Here is a 22,090-nt window from a genome sequence, read left to right on the forward strand (position 1 = left end):
TTTAGAATTTCAGTTTTCAAATTTAAAAAAAATTTAAAAGCTGTTAATTAATAGTTTATGAGGTGTGAGAAATTAACGTCGCAAAATTGGAACCCGAAAACTAGAGAGATTGAATTTATAATCGATGACAAACCTCCACATGATCGAAACAGTGTCTCACACGCACGAAATGCATGTTACGTCAGGTCGGTTCGCGTAAACTTTGTTATGGCACCCCATTATAAGAGGGGGAATGTGTGTAGGGGTAAGAAATGATAAAGAGGGACGTTGTGTTTCCATCACGCCGACGCAACATGTGTTCAATTATGATCATAAGTTCAATGACTATGGTTATGATATAATACTATGATATAATGATATAATTAATATCATATGCATAATAATATTTTTTTTTCGATACACCACTTCGCCTAGTGTAGTGCGACATATGTTTGTGTGAGTTGTATTTGCTATAGTGATGTTATCAACATTTTTCGTGTGATTAGTTTGTACACTTAAAATGGTTACGTCATTCGATGGTGTTGTTAGGGCCTATTTACTTACTTTTGACCGCTAATTAATAAATAACTCTCATATACTGTGAACTGGCCAAAAGTGATATTAATAATAAGTTTGTTTGCCCGCATAACAACTGGGATGGAGGTATGGTTTTACCCTAAAAAAGATGATAATAAAAAGTGACATTAAGCTTATAATAGGAACGATGGGCTCTTTCATCATAAAAAATAACTGATACCGATTAATTTTGTAGTTTCTTAACATTTTTGTACTGTAAAACATTTACATTTCTATAGAAAAAATCACATTGAAAAAACAAAAAATTAATTAATTAAAAAATTAATTTTTATTTAATCAATAAAATATTTAAAAAATAAAAGAATTATTATATAGAGACAGAGTTGTTAAATGTGTCGAATTCATATTATTATTGTTAATGTCATTACAGTCAGGTCAGTGTGTCCATGAGTAAGACGATAGCTTAACGATTGTACAGGACATTTGGTCACTAGACTCATACATATTGTTTGTTTACGTTATCCGTTCATTGACGGAATTAGGTAGGTCTGGGCCGCGGCATGTTATTGTTATTGTTCGACCATTTGTTTTTTTTTCTTCTCATTGTAATTTTTTAGCTCTTCTTGGCCGATAATACATATGCCGCAATTACCTTTACATTAATGAATAATTAGATTAGATAAGGCTTTATTTAAATTGCACTTCCACAAAAATGTTCTTATACGTAGTTACTTGGTAATTTTCATTTATTATTAGCTTATTGGTCTTGTATTAGATTTGATTTGATTGAGTATTTATTTATAATTTATGATGTTTGTGCTTTCAGCTTCTGTTTCTTTCGTATAATGATTATAATGATATAAAAGCATTAATTAATAATGATAATCAAATAATTTAACTGTGACAAGATACACTGTTCGTCTTGAAAGCTACCCCTTGTACACAATGGATTGAACCAAACACAATGTTCTTTCTCTCTGATTGGCTAGGGTATATCATATTCGCGCGCTTCCACTAATCCAACACACACATCAACGTCGTACACGTTTACAATAATCGTAAAAATAGAGTGTGGACTTCAGAAGACAACAATCTTTCAAGTCAGTATTTACTAATTATTCGGCATATTATTTTGCAATATATACCATGACTAACCCAGAAATAGAAGCAACTGTAAGTATTAATATTTATTTTGGATAATGAATTGATATATATGTCATCTTTATCGTAGAAAGAGTGTACATATCATCATAAGGAAAATGTGCTCTCCATTGATTGGAATCTAGCTACATACAGCTACGTAGTCTTGTTCATTCATTCCTTATTTTAATATGCGAAATTCAATGAATGTATTTTGGCGCCGTTTGTTTACTACGGTTTTATAATGTACAATCTGAAAGAGGAGTGTTTAGGTACCTCTATCTATGTAGTGCATAATTTATATGTTTATTTTTAGTCAAATTATTATAGAATAGAGAATCTAAATAGCCGCATTCGGGCTCCTCTATTTAATTTTTACCTCCACCACGCTAGTTTTTCACTTGCCTACTTCCTCCCACGCTCACTCGCATTGTCTTTTGTTCTTTTTTTATGGACGGCGTGGTTCCAGACTGCTAGTAGTAGTACACATCAACGTTTTGTAAAGAGATTAATTCCGTTATTTAGTAATGCTGCTATAATAGTTACTCCTACTTTTCTGTGTAGCTTGGTGCAAATATTATTTATATAATTATAAGCCTAAACTAGTCCTATGTTTGAATGCTAGGCCTAGAAGTAGTAAGCATAGTGTAGTGAAAACCATGGTATCTGAAAACAACTCCTAACCCCCCATTTTCCGATTTATAATATACAGTACCTTTTTTCAATAATATACAGTACCTTTTTTCAGTACTAATATACAGTACCTTTTTTCAGTACTAATATACAGTACCTTTTTTCAGTAATATACAGTACCTTTTTTCAGTTCGTTCCCATATATTTACATAATTATAACTTCTGAAATTGTTTTCATTTTTTATATACATACATAATATTTTTTTTATGAAGAACCACCACCAGTGTTTGAACTTGAAACAGATGGTATACCATGCATTGTGTGTACTATATATCATTGGTATTCATGGAATGCCAATGAAGAGGTTTCTTTTATTGAAGTCGTAGGGTTCACAGATTCTGAAGATGCCATATAAATTAAACAATATCATATTTTTTCTCACAATACTATACTTTTTGAAAAATAATTTTAAACTTTTTAAATTAATTATACAGTAGAAAGTGTATAATTTTTATTTATTTGATTAATAATTAATGATAATCAATTGCATATTTTGTTGTACAGTAATATTGATAATCATAATGTATGTATTTTAATACTACTTGTGCATTGGTTATGGCTATTCATTCATGCTTAATGTAAACATTGTAGTGACTGAGGCATGTTGTGGTTTTAACAACCAATTAGTGACCAGATAGTAGTCACATGCTAAGGGATTATCTTAGAAAGGTTTAATAAAACTGTACTGTATTTCACGATTTTATTTGAGAATTATAATTATTTATTAGAACATAATATATTATTGATAAATAAATTATAGTAATTTGTAATTCCTCAGATTTACAGTTTTCAAGTTTAGCTTTTAAATAGTAATGTTTTAATATTATGATTGAATATGCAAATTAGTAACTTGGCCAGTCATGCTTGAATGAAAAAAGGTGTGATTGTAAATGCATGGACAGATCGCCTTCAATGGATACGTTGATCACTGCTATACTATCAGGATGTACTGTACACACCTGATTTATAACCAAGCATTTGTTTTTAAATTGTTCTCCATTGCCCCTGGTCTCTTTATAGAATGCTGAATTTTATATACAGTGATTAATACAAACACTTCATAACATACAATAATTTCAGACTTTACATATAAAAATGACCATTATGCATTTTCTCATACTGCTGATACAGTTATAATCCCAGCCTGGGCTAAATAATGAGCATCCCCAAGTATAGGTGAAGTACATGCATAACAAATCTATTCATTAGCTCAATTATTACCCAAATATTGTGATAAGAGTAATGTAGAGTAGTACAAAATACAGTTAGTAATGGTAGGGTAAATTTTACATTAATATTTTATTCAAATTATTTAGGTTAATATGTACAAAAAGGGCAATAAAGAGTATAGTTATACAATGTAAAACGGTTTGTGTATAATTCCACAAGTAAATGGTGTACTGTACTTGATTGAGTATGGGTGACTTTGAACCCGATACTTTTTGCTTATAAGGTGAGTGCCCTATCAACTACACCTGTATTCCACTCTTTCCTCTCGCATAATCTCTTATGAAGTTTATTGACATACTGTACATACTGTGCTTTAAGTTATAACGAATTATGAGATCATATCTGCTATTTATATAGGATTAGTCTGATATCCCATAAGAGGCTGGTGTTAACACAACAATATAAAGTTAAATGGTTATATATATAATGATAAGAAAAATAAGTATTTATATAATGTATTGTATGTTATTTTAGCTTTTGTTTGCTTTACTTACCTGTAAACAAAAACTATACAGTTACTATAGTTTGCAATAAGAACATTAATATTTTAAATAAAAAAATCTAACCTCAACAACAAAACATTTATTGTTTTGCAACTTAAAATATTCATTTAATTTGTTTAGCAAACATTCTATTAAATTTAATATTAAAAATATATATATATAAGAATTATAGATGTGAACCTGTTTGTACTTTTTAAAAGGTATATAGTGTTGACAACATAACATTCTTATAGGCCAAAAGAGCAAGTTGTGTACATTGAGAATAGTTAACAAGACCTTGCCAATACTAACCTACTGTACTGTTAGTCCCTTTAGATTGTCACTGTATGTAGTGTATGATATAATTTATAGTTTTGTATTGTACATTTGCAGTGCAGATCTGGTTTTTACTTAACTAACACAACACGATTGACAGAAAAAGAATAAGGAATTGAACTACAGTAGAAAAAAAGTAGATAGTAATTTATGCAGTCTGGATGGTGGCGACAAAAGAGCATCAGGAATAATATTGACTGATAGCAGACAATAAATGGTACATGCATTCCGCTCCATTGATGGAAACGCTATCCAGAGAAGGAGGGGCCTTTGGCAGTTTGCCAGATTTAAACTGGCTGAATCCAGTCTACGATAATAATATATTGAATCTTGTTGCTTAGTACCACTCGGTGAAATTGTATTGACAATTTCTATTTAAAATGCAAAATTTAGAATATTCTATGAATTAATTTTCCGGTAAAAATGTTTGCAAATATTATCTAGTTTAAATATTTAGCATTGAGCTTATTAAATATATTTTTAGTCAATATAATTGATGTAAATGTACTGCAACAGCTTTTGGTTTCATTCTCAATAGCTATTTTAAAAATCAATAATATTTTGTTTATATTTTGGCTCGATGAATCGTATGTCGTAGTTGACTTTAGCGTTTACAGTAGTTGGACCAGCATCATTGTTTACAAGCGAGTATGAATTTAGAAACGTTTTTAATAATCTAATAATTTTTGAGGATGATGGATGAAGAAAAGATTGAAGTTGATGTAGTAAGTACACACATTAATAACTGTAAATTATTGTAATTATTTCATTAAAATAAAATAGTAATATAAAAAAATGTAATTTAATCAAATTGACTGACATTAATTAAAGCATTAAAATACATTGCATACAGTTAAAATTGTTTGCATTTCATAAATTGTCTGGAAATTAAATTATTATTAAATTTATTCCTAAATTACAATTTTTATATTTTGAAACTGTCACTCAAACTGCAATGTTTAATGAATGCTCCAATTCAACGCGTATGAATGGATTTTAAAGTCAATATAGTCTCGTACTTTGAATGTTTGGTCATGTGACATCCGTAAAGTTGTGACGTTTAGTCATCGTGACTTTGGGAATGGCCAGATGTCAAAATTACAATATCATCACTCCTCTTGTCTTGGTTACTGGACAGTATTTATAATTTTGTTATACTAATATCTATCGGTATTAAATTGTTTTAATTACAAATTTAGTAAAAAATTATTCTAAAATAAATGCTTATTGGAAAAAACTGTTACAGTAACCTAAATCAGGGAATAATTTCGCCAGTGTACAAGCTATACAAAAACAACCTTATTGCTACACATTTCTGAAATTGTGTAGCAAAAAAATACAATTACAAAACTGTGTTTCTCGACTAAAAAAATCAGTTTGATTAACAATTTTTGCTAAACAAAATGTTTCCCTGTAAATAGTTAGTTTTTCACATTAGATTGCTTGGTTTATATTTGCAACTGAAACTACAGTAGTTATAGCAATGGTACAGTAATTTGTAAATGATTAATAATAATAATAATAGATAGATAGTACTGTAGATTATAAGTAATTAATTATATACTGTAATTTCCCCTTTTTAAATGAAACTTTAAAGAAATATTATATTTATTTTACATTCGTTCGTGTAATGCAATGTAGTACAGTATTATATGTTTCTCTTTCTACTGTACAGTAATTATAACAAAGTGTTTCTAAATTTATTTTACAACGAATGATGATAATGAATTAATAGAATATACAGTAGCTGATTGAAGAATTGGCATAAATCCTGTACTGTACCTTTAATTTTCAAAATCTCTGAATTTGATTATTGATGTGAATATGAGGTCATAATCATTGTTGATTTTCGTGCACTACTGTACACATGTTGTTAATTGCATTTTCAAGTTTCCTAGTCTGGATTCAATTTGTTTTAACAGGAAAATGGTGGGGAATCAGACCACTGGTGATACAATAGGCTTTTGAAAACACTACATATCTTACAGTACTCCATGGTTCAGAATACAATTTACTCACATGAGCTATTTGGAGGAATGCGTCACAATATTTATTGATCAATTGTGTAAAAAACACAGTAGTAGTAAATATTACAATTATAGCAGTTTCGTAGTACTACAATATTGATGGGTTTTTTTTCAGGCTTTTATAAACCACACTTTATAACTTCATACTATTTTTAAATACCATCGTATTTTGTATACTTGGTACATAATCCCCACCGGCTATTGTACAAAAACCTATAAAATCTTGTCAATATTTATTTGTTTTTGTATTCTGTATATTTTGATTTCATAGTATTACTATACAGTACTACTGCATTTTTAATAATATTCAATGTTTACTTGCTCCATTTTGATGCGAGACACGATTGACGAGACTGTGCAAATTGCGTTTTTGTAATAATTCAGAATTGTGATTGGTCAGAGCATAAAATTAATAACTACAGTAGGTAGTGGAAAAGCTTAATAATAACGCATCTGTCGATAACAAGTATAGTAGATAAGATTCTAATGGGGGTAGTAACAAAGTGCGAGGCAGGGAAGGCATGCGAGGCAAATCAGAAATTTATGCGAGGCATCGTTTTACCATCATCAAAAAATGCGAGGCATCATTTTATCATTTCTCAAATTTGCGAGGCAGGAAATCACCGAGATTGAAGTAGCCTAGGCCCGCTAGGCTAGTTCCCTTTTGCACCTGCCTTGTATTTTAACCAACTTTATACTGAATACCACAGCTTAGAATTAGTAGGCCTACTTTAATGAAGAAAAATCACATAAAAGTAACAATAAATCCATTAAATTGGTGATTTAACAGACGTTTTTCTCGCATACTGCAAATTTCGCACACTCAATGTTCAATATTTTGGTTTCTATGGAACGCCAAAAGAGCAAAATTAATTAGAGGGCTAAAAACTCTGTGGAATCCATATATTTAACGCATTATTTGGTGAAAATCACGTACAATTTCAATAGATTTTGTCACTGTCAGTAAGGAAAAATGTTACTGTTGATACTGTACACGGTTTCGTTAACCTTTTAAAGAATAAAATAGAAAAATTCATCATAATATCCTTAGTAGGATGTCCTAGGTCTAGACTAGGTAGTGATGTTGATTTAGGATCGATTATTATTCTTTGAAAACAGAACAGTATCAGCAGTAACATATTACAGCATTTTTATTGACAAATTAACAAATATATTGAAATAAAACGTGTTTTTCACCAATAAATGCATGAGAAATTGACGCATTCCACTGAGTTTTAGTCCTCTATTATCGTTGCTCTTTTGGCACTCCGTAGAAACAAAAATATTGAATAAGTGAAATTCGCGAACAGTGTGCGAGAAACACGCCTGTAAAATCATTAATTTAAGGATTTATTTGTTACTTTTTATGTGATTCTTTCATTAAAGTACTCATGAGGTATACTTCTAAGGTGTGGTATTCACACGATAAAGTTAGTTATGAAATTTGGAGTAAAAATACAAGCGAAGGAAACTAGCGCCAGGTTTATTAGTACGTACATGGACAACAATAAATAAAAATCGTTCGTAATATACCTAGCTTACTAAAACAGGAATAGTGTATCATTATTAAATATTACACCAATTATTATTATATCAAAATTGATTAAATTATTTTCTACATAGGCCTCTTATCTAGGTTAGGGCTAAGCATATTAGCTAAAGTTTAATTTTAGGCCTAGTATTACAATTGTCGGACGTAAGTCTTTTTTCACACGCTCTCCAGAATTCTCTCGCAATTTTTTTCTTTGCGGCATGTTATTTGATCGGCATATCAGTTACCTTTTATTCACCGCCAGTTATTGAACTTGTCCTGGCAATCGCTGTTCACCTTATTTGCGAGAGAGGTACACGTGTTGTTCCTAGAGAATGGAATGTCAAAAATGTCTTTGGCACGCCGCTCAGAGAGAAGTCTGTGCGTTGCTGCTGAAACCACGTGCTATAGGAAGGGAATGCACCACAATCCTCTGAGCTGAGGGCTGAATCATTCCGCTACCTGCTAAATAGTAAAGAGGGATTTTCCATCTCTCGGGTCTACCGGATCGAGGTGCAGGGGTGTGACAAAATATTATTTTCACTCTGCTATGTTCGAGAGACATGTTAAATTAATTGTAAAGTGAACACGCTCGAAATGCCAACAAACATGGCAGTCATTTGATGAGTGTGTCGCTATAAAAATTATTGTTTATCGAAAGTTGAAGACTGTCGTTCAGATTTTTGAACCGTAGTTTGGGCACTTTTGTAATAGTAAAATTTGACACGATATGACTTAAAGGAAAAAACAATCGTTACATAAAAATAAACAACATGATGAGTGTATACACAAATCTATTTAGATACGCTTGTATCGATTGATTATTAGGCCTATAATATAGCATAATAGCACGTTAAGATATGCCTCGCACCTTTTTGAAATTGTAAACTATATGCCTCGCACTTTTGGAAATGATAAAATGATGCCTCGCATAAATATTTGCCATGCCTCGCTTGCCTCGCTGCCTCGCACTTTGTCAACACTCTTCTAATGGTATAGGATTCAATCAATTAAAGTGTGCCATTCTGGCTTACTCATAGTGAGGTACTGTATATTTAAAGGGTGTTCAAATATTCTTATTATACTATATAATTAAAATGCAAGTCATTGGATGGTACTGTAGTAATAATATAAATATGCTTATTGTCCTTGCCAATAAAGATCTAATAAAACCAGGCCTACAGTAGTATTATTTGTAAATTTGTTTTTATCGGTATATAATATTTTAAAAAAAAAGATTGTGCAAAACAAATGTTTTATTATCTGTTGGCCAAAGCCTAATGCAACTTGCCGCTGTGAGAAATCAGTTCTCTTTATTCTGTGGTCTGAAATACCAATCATACCAATTGTATGACAAAAAGATTTTTGTGTCTCAGTAATAATACAGTCTGGGATAGAACATGAACGTCAGCATCAATGCCACATGCTGGGACCTTACATTTTTGTCATCGTTTTAAATTGCATATTTTCAATGATGAGTTTTTGTTGGTAACATTGAACATCGGTAATAATCAATTTTAAAAAATCAAAAGAATGTGTTATTTATTTAAAAAATTGTATTTATAAGAATAAACATTTGATTTTAAAATTATTGGTTAAATGCAGTTTGATTAATAGAATATTTTTTTCATTTTTCTGTTGCAGACTGTAAGCATACCTTTAAAATCTAATGACGATTTTGACGATGATGATGAAGATACAGGACGTGATAGCTGGGGCGCCCATTTGGAGTTTCTTTTGTCTTGTTTAGGTTACGCCGTTGGACTTGGAAATGTGTGGAGATTCCCATATCTGTGCTTCTCCAACGGAGGAGGTAAATGAAACCCAAATTTTATGTAAACAAAATGGGAGTTTTTGTGCATGTGTCTGAAGATAGGGCAACAGCTGAGTATGTTGAAGTATCAGTTCTTGTCAGCAGTAGTATGTTTAATACCGTAGTAAAGTTACGCACTTACACCACATCCATACTATCATACTACTGTAAACAAACTGTGATACTTGACTGGTTTTTACCAGGCAATTCAATGTTGTCAAGGAAGTCTGTATTCCAACAAAAAGTTTCATACAATTTAATATGTATTAAATTAAATCTATTGTAGACAAGCGATGAATACACATTGTTATTTCAACACTTATCGAATGTTTGTAAACAATAAGTGTGGAGGTGAATGCGTTTGAATAACAATATTAGAATGAAATGGGCCTTGCATTGACGCGCCATTAGGTTAGTCTCGCCAAAATATGATGTGCCCGATGCATCCAAAAAGTGGTGGTCATATTAAAGTACACAGTATAAATAAGAACCCCGCCCTAAATGCTTGATATATAACACATGAAGATAAGGCAGCAAGCTGTGTACAATAGCATAATTTGATATTAAAGGCTTTTCAAAATTGTTAAATACTTTACAATATGCTTTCTTAAAAGAAGCAAGGGGCTAATAAATAATAACAAAGTGTGCACAAGAGAGGAATAAGTGTTTACAGGTTATTGTTGGGTAGGATATAAAGATTGAATGATTAAATTAAGAGGTACTGTATACCCTGCCCTAGGGGTCAGATTAAAGGTTTGGCTTCTTCAAGATTTGTAGTCAAATGCAAAGAATATATATTATCATTTAAACAAATTTTAGGTCCTTCATTTAAATTATTTGGTTGTGTTTGTGATTAAATTGTGTATAGAAATTAATCAATCATTTGGCAGAAAACAAATTTAATTTAAGAAAATACTGTACATACACAGTACAGTTCTAATCTTTATAAAATTAGCAAAAAAAAAATTACTTAATAGAGTACAGTATTACTGTACTCTATTTTTGTAGAAAAGTAATTTTTTTTAGTATTGTTTTTTTTTTTGGGTAAAACCATAATCAAGTTAAAAGCAGATTACTTTAAGAAGTATGTACAAAGTACTTTCCGGTTCTTTACATTTAGATTTTTAATTTTGCCTGAAGCATCAAACCTTTTTGTCTCCATTGTTACTCTCCACAGACTTGTATGCATGCAATTGTAGCAGGGTAAAGAAATACCTTGTATTCAAGCCTTTTCTCCCATAGTAGCCCCAGGTTATGGCAATGTATTCAAATAGTGCAATCATTTGTGATTCCAGTGTAGAAAAGGAATAATATACTACTACGCCCAGAACAAATAGGTTTTTCAATGCTATATTATATACTGTAGTATAATTAGCATATTTTTTATCTATATTACAACAATTTATATAGTGAGTTGAACGTACTTTGTAAACTTTGAGATTTTGAATCTTTATAAACAACAAAACATACAGTATAGTACATAACTCTATGTAATTCTAATCATACTAGAATTGTTTTTTTTTTTACCATTTTAAAACCAAACTCATGGATGTATATGCATAAATTAGTTACACATACATATTTCCATGGTAACCACATCAGCGAAGATTACAAAATTGAAACAATGCCAATTTACTGGAAGATGTACTATCAGTAAAAAACATTTAATTATTACTATAGCATTGATAGTTAACATATATTACACTACTAAAGTTCAGTGTGTAACTTAGTGTCCTATTCATCCTTGCAGTATTTTTACATTTCCTCCTTTTGTTGCCTGTATATTTTGAGTAAATTGTAATGATGCAGTCAGTCTATGAATGTTTAGTTTGACGCACTAACAAGCATTTAGACTATGCTCTGCGCAGAAATTTGGCTTATTGCCAAGAAAAAGAACCCTAGCCGTTCAATGTTTTTATATGTAGACTAAATCATTCCGTGGTTAACGAGCATTTTAAGCATATTGGCTGTGAAATGTGACGTAGATGTTTAATTAAAGGTTGTAAGGTAGAGTGTACATTCCAGAATCGAATACACTAGACGTTATTGTATGTCATATGATACGGCTTGCAGTATACATAGTAGTCTAATTTTCACTAGTAGACACTTCTTGTTGCCCAATAAGGAAAGACTATTCTCATATCAACATCGTTTATTTTATTGTTATAGTAAATTTGGGAAAATAGTTTGTCCTGTGAGCAAGGTTGCAATTGAGAAGGATAGTGAATTAAATTACTTACTGTATGGCTATCCTTGCCAATTTGCATAAAATAAGAATTTATTAATAATATAATAAAACTTCAATTGCATGTTTCTAATTAATAAAGATGACATTCTGCAGATGCATACAAATCATACTAGAAAGTGGTAGATTTAAGTTTTAAAAAAGATGGTTTAATTACCCAGTATACTGTACCAATGCAAGCAAACCAATTCAAACAAAAATGAACTAAGCATGGAACAGAATGAGTGTAGATTGTAAATATATTACACATTATTAAAATGGTCAATCTCACAAATTTGTTTGTTTCTTTAAAATACATTTATATGTATATGATTTAACACCATAAATAACAAAAAGATGAGAGGTTAAAAGCTTGTTTTCATAGGGAACAGGTAAGATGGTAATATGAAAGTGAATTATTTTATTTATTTTTTTTTTCCATTACAGGTGCATTTCTGATACCATATGTGTTGATGTTGTTGTTCGCTGGTTTGCCATTGTTTTTCTTGGAACTTGGGTATGGCCAGTATTGTAGTCTTGGGCCAATCACTGCATGGAGATCAGTCCCAATGATGAAAGGTAGCTTTTTAACAATTTTCATTTAATAGTTAAAAAAAATAGTTTAAAGTTAGATACCATGTTGTGTATCAATACCGTATATTGAGTGTCTGAAATATGAAAGTAAAATTTGTTTGAAGATAGATGACTGAGTATTGCTAGTCATTTTTCAGCAATTTGGTTTTTGTTTATTTGGTAAATGGTTTGTAGCCATCAGAACGTATTGCAAGGGTGTATTTTGGATTGTTTGGAGGAGTGTGTACAAGCCATTTTGATTGGTTACTGTACTTGCAAATTTCTGATAATGTGTATTGATAAAATATGCTTAGAATGTATATTTTATCTTTTTAGGTGTTGGGTATGGCATGGTAACTGTGTCATTTTTGGTGTGTATATATTACAATGTCATCATTACATACACTATATACTATCTGTTTTCATCGTTCACATCCACGCTTCCGTGGATTGGATGTTCGAACGAATGGAACACACCGTATTGTAGTGAACTTTTTACCGATTGTATTAATGGAGGCGGTATCATCGATAACGATGGAATATGCATCACGATTGCCAATATGACGGTCAACGAGAAAACCTTTTACAACCTTAGCTCCGATGGTAACATCACAGATGCTTATACTGACCCATTTAAGGACATGCGAAAGCTGCCTAGCTATGAATTCTATAGGTACTTTTTTTTTTGTCTATGTTTCACCATAGATTTGTTTACTAAGCCTATCTCTGCTTTTTTGCAAGGGTCTCATCGGGCCTGGATAACATCTAAAAAATAGCTTGCCAACTTCATCCATACTTGTTTATTGGATAGTCCTTATATAAACATAACATTTAAAAAAATATATTTATGATATCATAATAGATTATATTCAATGCTTACTGAAATTTGGTAAAGAGTTAGTGCCAGCATATTAATGATGAAATTTTACTACTATAGATTATATTTTATACATCAGTAGTGTGGAGTAGATATTTCTTTAAAATATAAAACCCAGCAGTTTGGGTGACACTACACAGTACATACCTATTACATCTCTGCAATGTTTTACAACTGTGTTACATAAGTAGCCAAACTGGGTTTCTTGCGACAAATTATTTAAATGTTCATTTTTATATTATTACAGTATTTTATGTAACAATTAAAATAGCTACCCAAATTGATATTTAGAACCTCTCCTTTGGGATATCCCTACTCACACCCCTATGATATTTGTTTGACCCTAAAGGCATCTCCTTTAATAATGGTTTTGCTGTACTTTGTAAAGTCACAGAATTACCAATACATGTGTGTTTATTACAGGCATGAAGTTCTTCAGATCACAGATGGCATTGAAAATCTTGGAGGTGTACGATGGCAACTTGCACTCTGTCTTTTATTGGCTTGGTTCATTGTTTTCTGCTGTCTAGCTAAAGGAGTCAAATCCTCTGGAAAGGTGAACTAGGTTTTTTATATCTATAATAAGAGTATAAGTAAATGTTACCCTTTCTATCTTTATCATAAACATGAATGTTACTTGGTTGTTGAAAAGTAAATACATTTTGGAGATATTTGATAACAATTTCTTGTTGGGAATATTTAGCGAAAAGACTAAATATTATTTCAATGTTAAAACCGTTATTTTCATTATACAGTATACCACCATATGTTGTTCAAGGCTGTATTAGTTTTGCTGGCCTCTTTCTAGTTTAGGTCACATTCAATGAATGACCCTTTTGTACTCTTTGCAGACTAATTGCAAACAGTTGTGTAGCTGTCTGCTTATTTATCCACCAATCAGAATGCTTCACACTCGTGCTCAATGAGTGGGAGCACAAGATTAGATCTTTACTTTATAGAGGGAGCTATACCTATTTATTACTGTATCTCATTAAATATATCAATCTATATAATATGCCTTCCACTAATACATTTTGCTTTTTAAAAAACTCATATTGCTACATAAAATATTACTTAAGACATTTTTATGTGCTAAATTGACATAAAAAATTGCTGGATAACATTTTTTTTAAATTTATTTATATTGCCCAACACAGAACCTTGAAGTGGGAGCTTCTTAAGCACTGTCTAAACTATCATATGTGATAAACAAAATGTGATGTGCCCATATATGGACACGATGTCATATCACTACTATATTTGGGCACATCACACTTTTGATAGTGTGGACAGAGCTTAAAACCGCTGGATAAACAATATAAATAATATATGTAAGAAGATGTAAATAAAAAAACTTATTTGAAAACTTTTCCTTTACTTACAATGTACAATAAAAAAAAAATGAATATCAATTTGCATTCTTCATACTACTTTGTTGTTTTTCAGGTGATGTATTTCACAGCGACTTTCCCATATCTTGTACTTTTCATTCTGTTAATCCGTGGTCTTACATTGGATGGTCACAGAGAGGGTATCGCATTCTTCATCACTCCTAAATTTGAATTGCTTAAAAACCCAAAAGTATGGAAAGATGCCGCAGTTCAGATATTCTATTCTCTGTCTGCATCCTGGGGAGGACTTATTACGTTGTCGTCGTTCAACAAATTCAACAACAACTGTCTGCGTGATGCCATGATCGTGCCAGTCTTGAATTGCCTCACAAGCATCTTTGCTGGATTTGTGATTTTCTCAATTCTCGGTTTCATGGCCAAAGAGCTTGGCAAACCAGTTGAGGAAGTTGTTGATGAATGTGAGTTGAACCAGTTGTACCTACAAAGTTCAAGGGTTTACTATATTGTGTAGAAAGTGAACGATTAATTTTTTTTCTTCAATGGGATATATTTCATCATATAATCGATAGCCAAATAAAGAATACAGTATAACCCCCTTCGTTTGGTACACCCCTGTTTAGGAGACACAAACAGGGGGAAATTTACGATTTTCAACACTACGACTCACCTCTATTCAAGGCAGACCCCTATTTAAGGGACAGTACACACAGTATATCTATAAATGTCGTAATTTTAATTCATTTATACAATTTCTTTTGTTTTTGTTGAACAGCATTTGGTCTTGCATTTATTGCATACCCGGCAGCAGTAGCAAAGCTGCCTGTTTCGCCGTTGTGGTCTGTGCTTTTCTTTATGATGTTGCTGACACTTGGATTGGGTAGTGAGGTAAACATTTTTAAATTTTGACCCATAGCTTGTATCATAACAAAACTTATATCTTAGTGTATAACATGTGCATATCTTGTAAGCCCTGTTGGCAAGAAATCTTAAGTGATAGTCTCAAGCTATTTATATGGAAATGATCATTATTGTAATATAATTGTAATTGTTCTGTGTCTGTAGATCGTTATTGTTCAAACAGTGATGACGGCCATTATTGATGAATTTCCAAAATATTTGAAGAAAAGGAAAATCTATGTTATTGGAGTGATTGCCATCATTGGTTACATTATTGGATTGCTCCTTGTAACCAGGGTAAGAGTTAATATTATAATCTAATTTAATAGGTAGTGGAGCTGTAGCTTGGTGGTTAACATGCTTGCCTTCCAATCCCAAGGTCCGGGGTTCAATCCTGACCTAGTACCAGGGGTGTAACTCGCTACTCTTTCACTCTACCCCCTAAGCTTCAAATGAGAATTATAATTGCAATAAATTATAGAATAGTTTATCCATCCTGTAAGTAATTGTAGAGTTTGTGCTCACTGTGTACTGAGACCATTCTAGAAAGCGTAAGATTTATGGAGCGAATGACTTATTTGTACAAGAACTTTGCTCCAACTTGTCAAGTCCAACATGTAGGATTTTGTTAATATTGATGTATATTTTTTTTTAAGGGAGGTAATTACTGGGTGATATTAATGGACAAGTATGCGGCTGATTTTGCTTTGTTGATCTATGGTCTTTGTGAATGTATTGGACTTGGATGGCTTTATGGTGTAAAGAGATTTATCAATGACATACGCTCTATGATTGGGGATAAACTTGTCGATTTCCCATTGTTTATGTGGTGGCCAATCAACTGGACAGCACTTACGCCAGCTGTGTTGTCTGTAAGTATTTTTTTTTTAAAGTTTTTTAATTCCGTGGGCTTTAGGTTGCTCTGAAAATTCTTGTGTTACTTTAAATTATTATTATAGAAATGTGTTTATGACACACTCAAGTGTACCCTTGCAATTTGATTGGTGGATTTTATATCTTCATTATATTGTATACTTCGTATTTGAACAGCATGACACTTTTTTTACAGTTTGTTCTGTTGTTCAACTGGATTTCCTGGTCACCACCAACAGCCGGTGATTATGAGTTCCCACCATGGGCTCATGTCGTTGGATGGCTTATGATTATTTTAACGCTCTTCTGGATTCCACTATTCATGATAATTGAATTCCGAAAATCAAAAGATGATGACGTCACTCTGCTAGAGGTATGTTTTCCATATTTGTTAAACTGTGGCATAATCATCGAGGAAATACAGATTGGCTAGAGGGCGTATTCTTGACTGAAAAGTAACAGGAGGTGGAACCAACAAGATGGCGGCTGTAAATCTGTTAAAAAATAATATTTAGTCTAACACGTATTCTTGTTAAAGCACATTGAAGTTTTCAAAAATTAAATAATTGCAATGTAATGAATAATTACGTGATAATGTCTATAAATTTGTGTATAGAGGATCATATAGAATGCGTTGTGTTGATACGCTCAATACTTTGCGTATCGTACTGAGAATTTAAAGATTACTTCTCACACTGATATTCTCAACACAAGCGTGGAAATGTGCGACTGCATAGGGGCATATCAGTTAGTTGACTGCAGCCGCCATCTTGGTTCCCTCTCCATGAAGAATCATTATTTGGACTGCTATAACCATAATATTGGAGAAGGCCGCCCTCTAGCCAATCTATAATACCTCGATGGGCATAATACTTTTAAAGTGGGTGGCTGTGATATCATATGTAATGGTGTACCATTTGCATAATTTTCATTGAAGCATGATTGATGATGTAGGGAAATTTGACTATTGTTGGATGTCTGAGTAGATTAAAAGTGAGATCTTCTGTAGGCTGGGTGTTAGGCTGGCCCAGTTGCTCATTTTGTAAACAACTGATCCACTTTTATTTATTTTAGTGCAGTACTTAACAAAATTTAATTCTTATTCTAAATAGCGATTTAACGTAATGAAGACATCGAGACCCGAGTGGGGACCTGCATTAAGAGTAAACAGAAGACACGCTGCTAATGTTCACAAACAATACGGCACAGTAATGGGAGGAAGTACCGAAACCAGACATGCTGCCAGACATGCTGCCAGACCTGCTGTTGATGCCAATAATGGATACTCCCCAGTTAACAATTTCCCTGCAAATGGTGAGGAACCACCTACTAATGTATGAACTGAATGCGTGGTTGAACACGAACCTCATGTATCCAAACAAGTGTAGAAACAAAAACAAATAAAAGAAAAATCCCAATGGTATAATATAAGTTATTATTACCTGTGACATTTTTTTTATCATTTGGTTATGCTGGCTGTCCGCAATTCCAGTAAATTCCTAGAAAATGTGACCATATTTTAACTGGAAATATGTGACGATATTTTAACTAGAATATGTGATCACATTCTAACTGAATTTTGCTGAGTTCAAATGAGGAATTGATTAGCGCCGATATTTGGCATACAATGGGAGAGGCGGGATGTGCCAAATATCAGAGTTGATAACCAGGGAGTTTTGATTGGAGAGTGGGTGGTAATAGTTCCCATATTCAAAGTTAAGCAAAAATTGAATGTTTTTACAATTTTTTTTTTACCTTTGGGTAAATAACCACCTGATTCCCAGTACAGTATCTCCAAATACTATCTATTTCCGAGGTAATACAGCATCGCATTTATATCACATGTGGTGCCTGTATCATGTAAGGTTAGGTTACGTTAAGGGTTAGGTTACTACTATCTAGATACATGGGACGGTGTATTACCAAATATTCCTATGATACTTCGGAAATAGATACAGTACCGAGAATCGGCTGAAATAACGCATAGTGCACTAGATTTCAAATTAAATATTCTGATATTTTGGAATGTAAAGTTTTAAAGCTCTTATAAAATGAAATGTCCAATATTATATGATAAAATATACAATTTTTTTTTTGTGCATTAGGGTAATATACTGTATTGCAAAAGATTTGAAGTGGACCCTGAAAGCTATAAATAATAATTAAGCAGTTACAGAGTGAGAAATGTTGTTTTATTATTATTGTTTTTATTATGTGTATACTTAAAAAAACAAACAAAAAAACCCCCAAAAGATCACACGCAATGAAAATACTGCTTGCCAAAATTAAATTCTTCCACAAGTAAAAATAACATTTAAAATGTGAAAATTATTTCAAATCAAATTATTTAATGTTGTAATATGATATAATGTTCTTTTTACACAAACATACATATTTGTGTAAACAAATATGTACTTGGGTACCTCATGGTTTTTTTCAAAGTACAACATTGTTATGGTATAATTGCATACATTGTTATCCCAGATGGTTTACAAAATACATTAGCTATTTCACATATTGAGGTTTATATATAATGTATGATGTCTTATTAATTACATAATAGTTAGTTGTTGACTTGTACAATAGATTATTACTGTTATGTCTCATGTTGGGCTTCCCATAAACTTATCAAATTAATTTTCAGTAAGTTAGGGAGTTGAAAGTGATTAGTAAAACTGTTGAGGTGGAGTATCACAAGCAACTACAATGCAAAATGTACAAAAATTAGTGAAAAATCTAAAAATTCTAAAAATAATATATATTATTAAAGCATGCATAATACCATGCATGAACCAAAAAAATTGATAAAAAGTACAAAATATTGATAAATAAAGTTAGAATTGTATAAATTGCAGAAATAGTTATAGATATGTAAGGAAGGGATTGACCTTTACATTTTAGTTTTCCTTTGATGCTGCTAGGATATTCTCAAGAATATGACGTGGAAGCGACCTTAATGCAATGATATTTTATAGTAAACAGCTGAGATATTATTATATCAAAACAAACACTAGTAGGGATATGGAGGTCTTATATTTATAGTTAAGAAAAATGTTTTATTTTTCGTGGTAAATTCTTCAAATTTAGAGGTATGTCATGTCCTGGAAAATGTTGAGAAGTGTTTAGCAACATTTTTGATTGTGTACAGTACCTTAATACATGATATTCATATTCAATTATACAGTTGAATATAATGTTTGGTCTTGACAAGCCTTTTTTTATTTAATTTTTACAGGAAATTATATATAAAATATATTTAAATACATTGTTAGTATGTATATGTATGTAAGATCTGCATATTATCAATGCATCGTACAATGTAGTGTCCCCTCAAAACTATGTCATTCTTTGGACCACATGGTGGCGACATCAATCTGTTTTTTTAGTGGAGGGTGTGACTAAATTGTACTTTCGCCTGTTAATTTGAAAATCACAAATTTTAGATGTGTCGGTACTGAAGTTGTACATTTTGTAATAACCCAATGTTACTTCTGTATTTAGTATAGAAATTGAAAAGTGAGACAATTTCACAAGTGATTATTATACTTATTGTATAAGGTTCTTTTGTATATAGGTAACTGATAATACTTAGAGGGCGGGTGGGCAGGAGTTTATGTTCAGTTTAAATGTATATATAGTAAGACGAGTCGAAAGGACTGCGATAATTAATGTTATGTTTTTGCATTTATATTATTTTTTTTAAATAGAGGTCTGGCCTGTACAGTTCTTGATGAGGGAGAGGAGGTGGTGTGTCAATATGTCTTCGATATGAGACATTTTTCAGGGAAATTTGTTGCTTGTCTGAATCTCCCCTTTCTAGCATATGTACCTAAAGACACGCATTACTCAATTGATTGAAGCAATGCAAAGACTTTAGATTATTTAAGCTTGAATTTGAGTCGAAGAAGCAACCATTATCGATAAATAAAAATTACATTTTTTTTTAATCAGCTGATGATAATGTATTTATTTTGGTTGTATAAAGATAGCAAAAACAATACAACCTGTCCCGAAGGATGTGGTTTATCAGGGTAATATTTAAAGACAGTACTTTTAATTTTACTAAATATTTACACAAGTAATATTCGCATTATAAAAAGTGCTAAAATAGTAGATGCCAATTAAACTTGTATGTATATAACATTTTTCTTTATATCTGTTAGACAAAAAAAGTGTATTCTTTATTTCACTATTTTTAAAATGAATTTGAATCATTTTGAAACTTGCTCTGCAGTTTTAGATTCATATTGTTGTAATGTAAGTACTGTATTAGTTTAAGACATTGATAATGTTTAATGTTTGTTCTACAATCATTTTGGTGTCAAGAATCCTATCTTTCTGTAAATAATATGACACTAGTTGTATTTGATGTGTTGTGGTGTTTTAGTCATAGTGAAGTAAGCCACAATTCTTCATTTGTATATAATTCGTACATTACACCTCCACCCAGCAAGCTTTATATAAAGTTAACCTGCATTTCTAGTCGTTAATATTGGTTCAAATTCAGGTTCTTCTTTTAAAATGTGTCGACTATTTTTACGAAGCATTACTGTATTGTTTTGAAACATGATGTAACACTACATTAATGTTATGGCACAAATCACATGATAGGAATACTGTCAGATTGGGTTACTTTAACAGATGCTTGTATTTCACATACTGGTACCCCTGCTTTTAAATTTATGCTGACAAAGATTGTTATTTTTCAATTAGATAGTGAAAGTTTACCATTGATTTCAGTTTGTTTATCCGCATATAACACTTTATTACATGCATCATTATAAATTCTTGAACTATAAGATGCATTGATAATTATTAGTTCCTCCTTACTAACGCTAATATCTATTAAAAATCTGATCTGATATCACCACATGTGACTGATAATGAAAACCATGTGATATCCAAAATTAATTGCTTGCTTTTGTATATATTTTGTACATATTTTAAAACTTTATCCTGTACCCTATATATATTTGTTTAATTTCATTGACCATTGTCCAAAACATTGAGATGTAAAACATTACTTATGTATGCATGTTTTCATATTTAATTTTAGACACAAGTTATTTAGTTGTAAATGGTTATGTTAATAGTTTTTTTTTTTGATTTCAAAACCTCGTTGGACTTCTAGTCTTGTTTTATTTGTGTTTGGGGTATGAATGGAATTCAATAAATACTTGGATTTAATTAGAATATTATGTGTTCTTTTATGATAGCTTTATTTGTCAAAAGTAGGTAATAAGGTTGAGTAAATGTTGAAGATGGATGAAGTTAAGGTTATTGAAGGCCGCGTAATGTATTATTTATTAGCTCTACCAAATATATGAATGAATATTTATGAATTGAATGGTGAGATTATTTAAAGATGTATTGTCCCCCTGAAAAAATAATTCTTAAACAAAATTTTGTTGAATATTCCATTTTAATGTAACGTAATAGTTATCCACTTTGACCAAAAATTGGATCTAAAAAAAATGTATTTACCTGAAAAAAATGTAATTTAAAGCAAAAAATGGTCAAATTGG

At 31.4% G+C, this 22,090-nt stretch overlaps 1 protein-coding gene across 3 annotated transcripts; it reads left to right on the top strand.

Moving 5' to 3' along the window:
- The first annotated feature begins 1,540 nt into the window (after positions 1–1,540).
- Positions 1,541–21,758, top strand: LOC144845436 (sodium- and chloride-dependent glycine transporter 1-like). Of its 3 annotated transcripts, none has more exons than XM_078702775.1 (11): positions 1,541–1,689; positions 9,601–9,769; positions 12,441–12,572; positions 12,903–13,239; positions 13,867–13,999; positions 14,890–15,253; positions 15,568–15,680; positions 15,858–15,989; positions 16,349–16,564; positions 16,762–16,938; positions 17,678–21,758. In XM_078702775.1, exons 1-11 carry the CDS (start codon positions 1,663–1,665, stop codon positions 17,903–17,905), a joined length of 2,028 nt encoding a protein of 675 aa, XP_078558901.1. In that variant the 5' UTR covers positions 1,541–1,662; the 3' UTR covers positions 17,906–21,758. The 3 variants fall into 3 exon arrangements, with proteins under 3 accessions (XP_078558901.1, XP_078558902.1, XP_078558900.1); XM_078702774.1 differs by lacking the exon at positions 1,541–1,689 and adding an exon at positions 5,079–5,123; XM_078702776.1 differs by lacking the exon at positions 9,601–9,769 and having other exon boundaries at positions 1,546–1,689.
- Positions 21,759–22,090: the final 332 nt, after the last annotated feature.

Source organism: Antedon bifida, chromosome 6 (assembly GCF_963402885.1).
Source record: "Antedon bifida chromosome 6, ecAntBifi1.1, whole genome shotgun sequence".
Classification (NCBI taxonomy): Eukaryota; Metazoa; Echinodermata; class Crinoidea; order Comatulida; family Antedonidae; genus Antedon; species Antedon bifida.

What these genes read in the sequence shown, in the direction of transcription:
- LOC144845436 (XM_078702774.1), top strand. Translation starts at nt 5,091, where the DNA reads ATGATGGATGAAGAAAAGATTGAAGTTGATGTA. An exon ending in AAAAGATTGAAGTTGATGTA is followed by an intron (nt 5,124 to 9,600) that starts GTAAGTACACAC and finishes TTTCTGTTGCAG; the next exon opens with ACTGTAAGCATACCTTTAAA. An exon ending in GATTGCTCCTTGTAACCAGG is followed by an intron (nt 15,990 to 16,348) that starts GTAAGAGTTAAT and finishes TTTTTTTTTAAG; the next exon opens with GGAGGTAATTACTGGGTGAT.